Source organism: Homalodisca vitripennis, unplaced genomic scaffold, assembly GCF_021130785.1.
Source record: "Homalodisca vitripennis isolate AUS2020 unplaced genomic scaffold, UT_GWSS_2.1 ScUCBcl_1748;HRSCAF=5759, whole genome shotgun sequence".
Classification (NCBI taxonomy): domain Eukaryota; kingdom Metazoa; phylum Arthropoda; class Insecta; order Hemiptera; family Cicadellidae; genus Homalodisca; species Homalodisca vitripennis.
In genome coordinates this window covers 42,683-55,429 of record NW_025777901.1, presented here as the reverse complement: position 1 = coordinate 55,429, position 12,747 = coordinate 42,683, and the positions used below count along the sequence as shown (strand labels likewise).

At 36.3% G+C, this 12,747-nt stretch overlaps 1 protein-coding gene across 1 annotated transcript in view; it reads right to left on the bottom strand.

Moving 5' to 3' along the window:
- Positions 1–7,259: 7,259 nt before the first annotated feature.
- LOC124371657 (GPI mannosyltransferase 4-like) overlaps positions 7,260–12,747 on the bottom strand; it is a 36,697-nt gene continuing 31,209 nt past the window's right edge. The window contains exons 7-8 of the mRNA XM_046829995.1: positions 9,793–10,287; positions 7,260–7,737 (exon numbers count right to left, since the gene is read on the bottom strand). Coding sequence (XP_046685951.1) covers positions 7,323–7,737; positions 9,793–10,287 — 910 coding nt within the window. The 3' untranslated portion in view covers positions 7,260–7,322. The remainder of the gene's footprint in view (positions 7,738–9,792; positions 10,288–12,747) is intronic.

Here is a 12,747-nt window from a genome sequence, read left to right as displayed (position 1 = left end):
AAGCCTTGGATGACTGGTTGATAGCTAACCAGGTGTTTTCTTCTGTAATTTTATAAATTGTTTGTTGAAAAAATTTACTTTTATCATTAAAATAAGTATTTCCTTGAATCAATGTTGTTAATATATATTTTTTTTTAAATTCTTATAAAACTAATGAGATCATTTTTCAACTTAATTTACCCATCAAAACCTTTAAAAATATAATCATACAAATCTAATAGTTAGCCTATTTATTTGGTAGCTTAGTCATTGATAGAACGGGCATACCTGAACAGCTGTGAAGGAAACAGTATTTTTCCGGACATTTGCCATCGTTCAGTGAAACAATAAATCAGTAACACTAAGTTTCGAGATCTGCAATCTGGTCTCTTCTTCAGGTTATTACCTTATAAATAATTAGGTTAGTTATTACCTTATAAATAATTAGGTTAGTTATTACCTGAAGAAGAGATCAGATTGCAGATCTCGAAACGTAGTGTTACTGATTTATTGTTTCACTGAACGATGGCAAATGTCCGGAAAAATCCTGTTTCCTTCCATCGTCAAAAATAACCTTCAAACAATGAACAGCTGTGTGTAAAACACTATTTATTGTTGAGACCACACAGAATTAAACCGTTACACTGATAAGGCTAACAAATGGAGCCCTTATTGACCTCCTGCTCAGCTCAAATGAAATCTTAGTTAACAGAGTTTAGCATTTCCACTCAGCAATTGCATAACCATATGGGCGGCTGAAATGCAAAGTGGTCTAAGTCATACAAACCTGTTTCTGAGATAATTGATGTTTTAGATTTTTTGCAATAATTTTGTAATGACTGACTTTAGTTAGACAATTATTTTTTAGTTACTTTTTGTACAATAATCTTTTATTTTTTTAAAGCATATAACGTTTTTTTAGCGTGTTTTTCCTTAACGCTATAGCCAAAAAACTGACTTAGACCACTTTACCTTAAGTAAGTTTTAATACCAATTTTAATTAATTAGATGGGTAAAAGTGGTTAAGTCAGGACTTAGACCACTTTACCGTAAAACGTGACTTAGATCACTTTGGCTTACGTTAGTTGATACTTTTAGCTATCATCTGGGAAAATGAAAAATAAAAAAAAACTGGTAATAATTAAAAAGTAGCTTACTTTATTACAGTTCAACTTGTATAAAAAAGACATGATAGGCCTACATCAGATAAATGTTTTTTTTTAATCAATGTTTTCGTCTTGCTCTGATTCAGCCACCTCTTCCAGAAGTCCAATGTCCTCAAACATCATCACCTGTGATCAAGTTATGGTAGAAACTCATGATGAACAGGTGGAATATAGTCCAAAAGGTCTAACATATCCCTTTTCTTCTCTTTTAGTCACAGGACGGGGAGCATTGTACAAGTGACTTTGTTCAATCAACCCCAACAGGTATTTGGTCATTGTTTTTCGATTTTTTCTTTGTCTTTTGTTTCGACCAAGCGAGAGACACTGATTCAAACTGTACATCTTTCTGTAGAGTTTCCTTGTAGAAAAGGACAAAAGGTTCTTCTCTGATAAATCTGATCCACTGGGTTTTCAGCCAGTTGAATTTTCCTTTATCAACGTTCACTGACCGTTTATTTACAGCATCAACTAACTCCGTGGTGGAATAGAAGTCCTCTCAGTCCATTTTTGTTAAGTGAAACGGATTCTTACTTCGGCATTTCAGGATGGCCTCATTCACTCATTTTGGGGAATAAATTTACCTGTAGCTTTTTCTGCGCATAGGACTCGATTGAAGCAAAGTCCGTGTCATTTGGTAAAAATGAATGGCCACTTACCATGTATTTCAATCAATTACATCGATAGACGTTTCCATCTGTGTCAACTTTTGCATAGCAAGAGCAAAGTTCCAATTTCTGTTTTGTCCAGTACATGTATCGCTTGTACATAACAATATGTTTGCAATCTTTAGCCCTTGATAGCAAGTGCTTGGTTACGCAGGAACTAATCTCTTGGGAACCACGGGAAGCTTGGGTTTCGTCCCATGAGTACATAAACCCTAAACCCATTTTTTAGTTCGTGACACCCTAAATTGTACAAATACATGTTTCGCTTATAATAAGCTATACCAGTAGTAAGTCTAGGAAATGGTAAAGCTTTTTCTAGGTCAAATGTGAATGCATAATAGTTTGGATCATCTTTTGATTGCTTTGCGTCTTCGTCCTTTGCTGACCTAGCAGCTTCTGCTTTTCTTAAATGCATTTCATGCATTGCTTTCAAATGTTTTTTCCTGCTCATTTTGTAATACGTTCAATTTATTTTTAAACACATCGCATTTTCCGCAAGTATCTTTTAGAGGGGAATGAAAATGTAAGTTGAACTCAGTGTTAAATGTGCGACGATACACCGCCCTCACTGACAGGATCGCCTTTCCCATTACAGTATTCTAAATACGACTTGTACATAGCAGTAATGGTCAAGTGTGATGGTAAATACTTTCTGTTAGGGTTTTGAGTCCTAGTATAATGCGATTGGTACGCAGGAAAAGAGAATATATGTTCCCTAACAACATTCATACGATCAACAGCAATTTTGTTGGCTGGGAACATGACAGCCACGTTCGTCCAATCCAGGTGCTTTTCCATCTTTTAGCTTCTTCAAGGATCGCGTCAATCAACCGTGGCTGATCTGAAAGGTTGTCAACAAAATACTGTCTACAAACATTGATGTTGTTGCCATCCACATTATGAATGTAAAAATGGTAGGACGAGCTCTTGTTTGGGCGGGAACCATCCTTGGCCGACATTTTGGGGGAATTTCTTGCTTAACCAAGCCACACAAATAGGCATTTTGCAATTTGAAAGATCCCAACTTCCAAAAAACTGAAAAAGCATGTTTCCTTGTTTCTTCATCAATGTTATTGTCACATTTCTTTTTGCACAAGCACGGAGTATTTCTAAATAATTTTGCTACAACTGTTTTACCTTTCTCTGTTTTTATAGGACGAACCAGAATTCCTTTGCTTCTTTCTAGTTTGTCGCTTGCTTTCTCTTCTTTGACCTTTTCGTGTCCTTTTGGGTGGCTCTTCTTGAACAGCAACTGGAATCATTTCATCATGTCCTTCGCCATCACTATCACCAGCAGAATTTTCAGGGTTTCCAGAGTGCCGAGAGTCATCTGTAACAAAAAACACATATTCGTTTATACAGATTGAACTATAGCTGTACGCTCTAAAAAGTACCTAGTAATGTGTAGATCTAGGCCCAGCCCGGTTAACAAGTTTTGAGGTTAGGTTCATAATTATTTATTTTCTTACCTGAACTAAATTCATCAGAAGGTTGGAAGTCATCTGATCCTGAGTATGAAGAAACGCTAGGCTCACTAGGTGTATCATCGTCTTCCATCACCGTGAAACTTATAAACACAACAATAATTGGCAAAAGAAAGCAACTGTTTCAAGCCTCAGCTGGTATGACAAGTGAATGAACAAATCGATTTCAGGCAAACTGGTCTAAGTCTGACTTAGACCACTCTGCCGGCCGAATATATACAAGCTGACATCAGTCAGGCACAGTGAGCTTCTGCGCTCTAGCGGATTTTTAGGCGAACTACGACTTGGGTCTCTTTGCCATAAAATGAAATCAGCTGCTGGCAATCCAAATATGACCATAACTCAAAATGACAAAAAAAAGTGACTTAGACCACTTTGCCTTTCAGCCGCCCATATGTCAATCTAACTTGTATTTAAAGTGCAGTATATCAGAATTGACCCTTTAAAGGACTGAGATTTAAATGCAATTCTCAAACAATAACAATGTTTGCCAGCTTTAAGTTCATACATTTTTCAATTAAAAAGTTTTTCCTTGCAAATTTAAAAACATTTTTATTTGCAATAAATAATAAAATCAGCCTCTTAACTCTACATCAACAAAATATAAAACTAATTTTCATACTTTGATGTTTGGCTCCATCAAATGCCAAACATCATATACATACATACATAAATGATTTGTGATATTTCATTACATTGATAGGACACCATAGCAGTTATGGTGGCATTGACACTAGGATCGAACAAATCTAATTGATGCTTGCTATGATATGTGATTTAAGTAGTGAAATGTTATTTTAGTCTCTTATTTTGCCAAGAGAGTGCAGTACTAGTCATGTCTGGATAAGGATTGAATTTTATAACTCCACAATATTAAATGGCAAATCAGTGAGATCAATTAAAAGTATCTGTTGAGATGAGGTACAGGAAGTGGTTAAGTCTCCGAGCTGACAAAGAGAACAGCCATGACCACCCGCAATGGCCTATTAAGAACTCACTTTTGCAATACATCCTCTCCTTATTAAAACCCAAACTGGATGTTTTGCCTCTATGGAGGTTAGTGTCACGTTTTGAAAGAAGGTGCCTTATTAGATTACAAGGCTCAAGCTGATAGTAACCAGAACTTACCTCCTTTCACAAACACATAATCTTTTACTCCAGTACAATTTTGTGTTAACAGTTTGCACATTTACATATATTATAAAGTAGCAGTTACCCACGGCTTTGCACTTGATTTTCTGTTGAATAAAAGTTAGTTACATACTGTCCTTTATACTGGCATAATAAATACTCCTGGAAATTTTTGATTGTCACTGTAAGGTATTCCAATCTCCTGAACAATTTCAGAATAATTGGACTTTTAAATTTAAAGAACAATGTTCTAGAGTTCTGAAGATGGAGTATGAAACAGTTTTTTGAATACCAATAAAGTACAGAAATTTCTATGTTACTTCCTTAGTATTTTATGGAAGTTTCAGTTTCTGGTTTGAATCAATTATGCACACACCATAATAGAACTTCTTTTGTTCTTATAAATGAACTAAAGATAATAATAATTAGCATCCTGATTCAGGTAAATACTCTGCACATAATATCAGATCAGACGCCACAAAGATTTCTCTTCAACAAACTCTTCAGGGTTGTGATACGTTCTAGGAAGGCTTGGTCAGAGAGAAAGAAACCTCTTCTACCAGCGGAGCTAGAATAAAACAAAAAGTGGGATCTCTGGGGATGAAAGGCTAACTTGAACTCCGTGTCCAATATGAGGGAACCTAAACCGTTCTATGGCATTTCAAGGTGTGAATCCTTTGGGGCTGTCTCGGAATGGGTTCACACTGAACATGAGAGAAACGTGAAGGCTGCATCCGGGTTTAAAAATGAGCAGAATGGTTCTACAGTCGCCTTCCCCTAGGGTGGTGTCTGAGCTTCTCTCACTAAGTAGATCGGTGTCTTCTTAAGTTATGAGTGTAATTACGGGACATGGTCACCTGAGGAAGCATCTTCACAGAGTCGGTATCCTTCGGGAGGATCCGCTCTGTAGAATGTGTGACGAGCAGGTGGAAACAGCTGAACACCTGCTCTTTGACTGCCCTGCAATAACAAAGGAACAGTACGCCATCTTTGGTCGTTTGGACAAGAGTGGTGAATTTCCCCACGAGGATATGATCTGTTGTTTTCAGAGGTTTTTAGAACTGCTGAAACCATAGACTGGTCGGCCTCATAGTGTGCTTCCAGGGTGCACAAAAGGCCCTTGAGGCTTATGTACATGGCAATAACCCGCTCCATAGAAGAAGAAGAAGACGTGATGTAACAGCTGTTACACAATGTCATAAAGATTTAGATGACTTACATTGTTTTTTTTTTTTTTTTTTTTTCCTTTGGGATATTGGGGTGGATTCATAGATCCTCACACGTCAACCTGAGCTTATTGTGTGCCCCTTTGATGTTAGAGGGGTAAGCCTATCTTCGTGCCCTTAATTAGGCTAAGAAGCTTTTCCCCGATACTAGCATCTGGTTCGTCGCCTGGTTGTTTGTCACCGAAAAGAGCCCTTCTCCTTGCTCCCAGTCTCTCACAGTCCAGTATTATGTGTTTTGCAGTCTCTTCAGACTTATTGCAGAGTCTACACTCCGAGGCCTCATTTCGTAAACCTAGAGTGTTTAGGTGTTTCCTGAAGTGGCCGTGTCCAGTGATCAAGGCAATCACTTGCTTAACCCGATCCCTGCCCAGCCCCATCAGCCATCTGGTGAATCCGGAGCTAGAATCGGCAAGCAGTCTTTTGCCGAGTGCTTGTCCTTGGTGACTCTGCCACCGCACGCGGTGTGTCTTCCTGGACCATTTGTTTATACTTTGGTAAGCGGCTGACTTGCTTATACCACAACTCGGTTCTGGACCGGTGTATGGCATGCTTGCTCCGCTTTTGGCAAGCCTGTCGGCGCATTCGTTGCCACCTATGCCTGTGTGGCCCGGTACCCAACCAAGACGCACACAGTTGCGTGATCCATGCTTGCAGAGAGTGTTAAAGCACTCCCACACAAGCCTGGATGAAACTTACATTGTTACATGACCATATAAATATTTCTAAAAAGGTTCTAAAAATTATTTCTTGAATATTACTGAACTACTTTAAATTATTTATTATTATTAACATAAAAAAAATCATGATTTTTCGGACTCATAAATATTAGAACAAAAAGCGGACTATAGCGAGCTTGCCTTTTTTAGCAAGACTAGTGAGGGCTATGTTTACATCGCATAATCGTTTTAGACTATAAATAGCTTGCTTGTCCTAATAGGGTTAAGTTTAGTTTTCAAAAGTAGCCTAAGTTCACTAATGTTGCTTCAAAATTTAAGCAATAAAGGAATAAATAACTATACAAGTTAAAAAAACTTAACAACTTTATTTTTTACAAAACCAGCAATAAGCATAATAATAATAATTATTATTTCTTGAATATTACTGAACTACTTTAGATTATTTATTATTATTAGCAATCTTTGGACCCTCCAAGTGCTAAGATTCACATCTCTAATCATTTAGAAGCTCCTATCATTTTAATGCTTAGTGATGATCGACATCGACGATTGTATTGCAAAAGGGCAATGATGTATTTTTGTTGATGTAATGCGCACCTTTTTTGACGTTTGTCATAGTCATCGCCCAATACAAATATCACCACTAATGCTTTAAAAAATATATATAAATCATCAATATTGGAACTCTTGATAAATTGATTTATTACATTAATCCGCAGCAAAAAATTTTGAAGGGTATTTTGAAATAAATCTATGACGTAGATCCTAAATTAGCTTAGCTGTTTTAGCACTTGGAGGATTAACAGAGATGTCTCCTATAAAGCAGAAACAAGTGGTTAGAAATTAGGAGTTAAGGCTTTTTCTAATTCAGCACTTGTGTTTTGCTTGTATTTCAGCTTGCACCACTAGGTGAGATTGCAAATAAAGTGCCTTACTATAAAACATTTTAATTTGCGAAAAATTTGTTTTTGTACAATTACAAAAGTGTTTTGAATCAAGTGATAATTTTATTGATTTTAACCAAAGCCAAGCCACACTGATCGATAATGTGGGAGAAATAATGGAGTGGAAAGTCCAGTGAAAGGTTGCTTATGGTGGCCTGACACTCGGATTCCGTGAAGCCCTCGCACTTGGTGAACATCCCCAAACTGAAGTCAGGCATCGCTTCCGTAGCCACGTGAGGGTAAAATATTTGCTCTACGAAATACGTGATATTCATTTTATATGCGTTGATTTCAAATTCAGCTAAGCGACTGGTCGGTATTGCTAAAAATACTTTGTACTTCAAACGTTTTTCCTGCCAAATTTTCTCGGAAGTGCCGACAACTTCTCTGACTTTCTTGGCTGCATTTTCTACTGTATCTGACAGACCCATTTCATATGTGAAAAAGTCTCTTGCAGTTTGGTACCTGAAATAAAAAAATACAACATTGTTACGTGATTATACTGAACAAAGAATTGTAGATGATACAATACGGAAAACAATCATAAAAATCAGTTTGTTTATGAATGTTAAATATTTTTTTCAGTGTAAGAATGTCATACTTCCCATTCTCAGTTTTATTGCATTCATGGTGAATAATTACAGGACATCTTTGATGATTTAATATATATTACTTGTACCCATTTAGTGGTCGAAGCCAAATCTCAAAAGCTATTGAATTTTCAAATATCTTCGATCTTGTTTTGTTTGCATTGTAAATTTTATGGTATTATATACTTCTGATTGTCATTATTTATGCATTTTGTCAGCACCAATGCTAGGAGGGCACACATTTTTTGGAATAATAGATATGGAAATAAATTTATAATTTACGAGTATTTAAGTTATGTTAATCAATTAAAATTCTTATTAAACTATTTAGGCACCCAATGCCAAGTTACTGTATTTGTTAGGACCTTCTGTTGTATTTTTAAATAAAGAAAATAAAGATAAAATTATTTGAAACCTAGAAACGATTGATAAGATTTGACCTCAAATCTGCGGTGAGTAATTAATTGAGAATGATGGAATATCAACCAGCATTTGCGGGAAATTAATCAAGAATCCAGAATTTTTACCGCCTTTAAACACATTGTGCAAGTGAAAAGTCAGATTTACAATTAACCATTTTCTTACTATAAATATAAATCTCTGTCTAAAGGACAGTTGTCAAATTCTCACTAATTAACAATCGGTAAGGTAATAACAAGTAACAACAACATATACACACACTTAAGACACAAACACAGAAATAAATAAAATAAAAACAATATATCAATGTAGTTAAAATTGTATAGTGTATTGTATCACAAGCCAAACTATCAACAGTTTTTGACATGCTGGGGCGTTCGGCACGCACATTGTTGTTCACATCTTCTCGGCCCTCTGAGAACGTTTTGTATCAACGATAAACTTTTCAGTCCAAGGTAGCTTTTCCATAAGCTACAGTCATCAATCGAAATGCTTCCGTGACTTAATTCCATTTTTAATACAAAATTTTATACAGATTCTATGATCCATTTTTTTTAAATAGGGCACAAATCGAAGATGAGCCATGACACATGCAAGCAAAATTAGCTGTCAACAATTAACTGAACATTCAAAACGGTCAAACTTGTTGGCATACGTCAGTGACATGTGTACCAACATAACTCCACAAAAAAAATTTTAAAAACCGAATATACGTAACCCGTGGAAATTAGTTGCAATATTTTTGGAACAGATCTTGTGTGTGTGTGTGTGTGTGTGTGTGTGTATATATATATATATACACATACATAAATATACATACAGGCCTGAGAAGCCTACTTCTGCCAAAAGACAACTGAGAAGGGTTTTATAACAGTCTTTAAATTTGTAGTAAAAGTTAGGATGGTAATATTGTCTTTGATATCTGCATTACAGTACTGACCGATCACTACATACTTTAATTTTCTTATCTGGATACTTTCTTACTCTGTATCAACAGCAGTTTCAGAAAAGGTTGAAATAAGAAGTGTTTTTAATATCAAGCTTACTCTATGCTTTCAAAATTATACATGTAAACAAATAGAAAATAGCGGTTTAATTAAGTATACACATGGTTGTGCTGTCATAAAAAATGTTTACACAGAACAGTTGACTACATTTAACAGGCTTTTTTAATCAAGATTTTATAGCTGTAATTAAACCTTAGAGACCAAGATGGGAATTTTCACAGCTTTAAGACACCAGTGGGGTGTAGTCTGGAGGGATTTTCAAAATAAGAATAGGCCTATATGTTAAAAAGCTGCCAATATGTAAAATTTCAGTGCAATTGCTCCAGTAATTTTTAAGATTTAGAATCAGATTTGGGAATCGAACTTAACTATCTAAGTTTAAAGTTTAAAGGTCAAGAACCAGCTTGGTCTCTGTAAACACTATTTTATGATTTGTTACAAACTTTAAAATACATTAGATTAAAATATCCTAAGTAACAAAACTTTTTGCCAGAAAGCTTTACCTTTTCAAACCGCTTCTTCCCTCTATTACGAAAGTCTTGGCGTGTTGGAGGCGAAGCAACGATATCGGCAGAGGGTACACGAAACTGGTGACTAGATGAACGGCTGTCAGTCTTGGCTTTTCCTTCATGACCACAGACATGTGATCTAACAACGGATAAACTCCTGCTTGATGTACAAAGCCATAGACTAGCACCAGAATCATGTTCAACAGATACCAGACAGACAATATTTTGTCTTTGTAGTTTTGAGACACTTCTTTTTTTATAAACACCTTCAATCCTTTGTCTTGTTTTTCACAAATCTGCTGGACATCATGGACGTTGCGAATTCTTTGCGAATGGAGAAAGACTAAAGGAAGCGTGATGGGAATAATAAATCGTGGTTCTTGATGCGGGAAGATGGAGAGCAAAGCGATGGGAATGATGCATGCCGATGTCATCAAGCCGATGATGCTCTGTATGCGAGGTAGCTCACTCCATCTCTGCCTGATAATCCTGAAATACAACAAATCTAGGGTAGTCACAGCTGGTGCATTTTACAATAATACAATGTAAACTGAACAGAGACACCAATCAAACCATCAATAATGATGATTCACTGTCAATAGTAAGAATAAGACATTAATCCGTGCACTATCTTTTACATTTTTTGAAAATTATGATGAGAAGTAATTTCTTTCTTTGGAAAGAGGAGGTTCCAAGAGGAAATCTTCCAAGTGCAAACTCGGGATCAATAGTTTGTCATCTTTGGAAAAAATAGAAAAGGAAAACTGGATAATGAGAACATAACATGAGAACTGGATAAGTTCCATTTTCCTCATAAAAAAGACAATAGGGGAGATCATCATACTGAACAATTTGCTGATTCTTATGCCATATGAGCCCGAGATTCTTTCAGTTGTGTCTGAATCTCTGATTGCCTTATTCTTATCAGGAGAATGCCAGCCCCTCCAGGTTCTCTGCCTTCTCGGCTCATCAATCAAAAAATTAATCAAATATTTATTTACATTTGTACAGAATATAAAAGGTATCAAATTTATTACACACAGAGTACAAGTTTTGTTACTCAGGTGTCGCTGTTTATCAGGCAACGTCAGTCCATTCACCCCTTGGATTTTCTATAAATTCCTTCAAGATGTAGGCAGGTCAGAACGAGAAGCTACTTCTCAAGCTCTTCTTTCAGTATTTTTCTAGTTTTGTATATGTTGGTTGGGAGGAGTTTTCCTAATTTTTGTCCAGGTTATAAAAGCCGCTTTTCGGACAGTGTGGTTCGGTGCCTTGGGAGGATATACTATTTACCAGGTATAGTGGTGGATGTTTCTTCATCAAATAGGGGACAATTTGTCTATGTACAGGATAACCACCGGAATGCAGAGAGAGATTACGGTCATTGTTTCCAGATATTTAAATGATTGGCAATACGATTTTTGTGGTTGGAGATCTACCAGTGCAGTTAATTGTTATTCCTGGAATTTACAAGAACAAGAATTTAGTTTAATCACGGCTTCAAGCCATTGTCCAATTTAAAATCTCTCACATCTGTAGTGTTGTATTAGTTTTGGAAAACACTATGCTACCCAGTTGGAAAGTAATAAATATTTTAATTACACCCAGTGTTGTCATCCAGACAGGTATATAACTAGCCAAAATATCACTGGGATCTGAAACCCTCTAGGTCGTGAAATCTGAATGCCACTAGAAAAAGATCAGAGGAGATTGTCATTCAACTCGAGCCACTCTGTCCTTTGTTTACTAGTATACATTAATTGAATACTCGCAATTGTAATTTACTGGACATTCCTGTCACTAGACTGGAAAATGTAAAGTCCAGCCACATCATAATGGGCTCAAGTTCTACAATAGATTGCCTGTAAGAATAAAAGAACTCGACTTTAAGAGTAAAATTTATAAATGGTTGGTTTTAAATCCTTTTTACAGTGTAAACAAATTTTTAAATGTACCTGTGTCAGACTTGTTACTTTTAAGCATTCTTGTTGTGTATTGTGTTGATTTTATTATTTTAGTACTTGTTATCCATCACCTATTTAATCTCTCTTACAAATTAAATTATGAACTTGTTAATTTTAACTAAGTTTTAATGTACCTATCTTCTTTAGTTTTAACCTTCCGTGTTATTTTATCCTGTGATGTATCTTATTATTTATTTTAATGTTATATTATGGTTCGGATTGTTATGCTGTTTTTATGTTTATTATAAGTTGTTGCATACTCAGTGATGGTAAACACCCATGATCCCTTCAGTATAATATTTACCTGCAATATAGGTATACAAGGTCTGTCCAAAAAGTATCCGACAGCCGACAAGTAGGCGGCCGCGGTGTAACCGACTGGCTCGAACCGGTTATTGGAGGGGAAGGGCGAGCCTAATCCTTCTCATATTAGGCATTGAATACGATCTGGTCACTCAGTGAGTCACACCGCTCTGTTCTGTACAGTATTGCCGTGTGTGTGTGTGTCGCATATCAATATGACTGAACGTGTTGAGCAGCACATTTGCATTAAATTTTGCCAAAAACTTGGCCATTCAGCATCAGAGACGATTACTATGATACGGAAAGTTTATGGTGACGTGTATATGGGCGATACACAAATAAAAGAGTGGTTTAGGCGGTTTAAAAATGACCGCTGGCTATTTCCTGGATTAAAAATTCCTTTGAAAGGGAAAAGATTTGACGATGTTGAACAAATAAAACAAAATGCGACGAAGGACCTGTTAGCCATTCCGCAAAATGAATTTAAGGAGTGTTCCCGGAAGTGGGAGGAGCGTTGGAATAAGGTAGTGGCTTGTGGAGGGGAGTACTTTGAAGGGGACCAGATTACCGTTGCTGCCGAGTAATGTCAGTTCATGCCAGACGTCAAGGTCGGATACTTTTTGGACACACCTTATATACCTACTTTATAATTTCCCGAGTAGGAACACTACTACAGCAGATA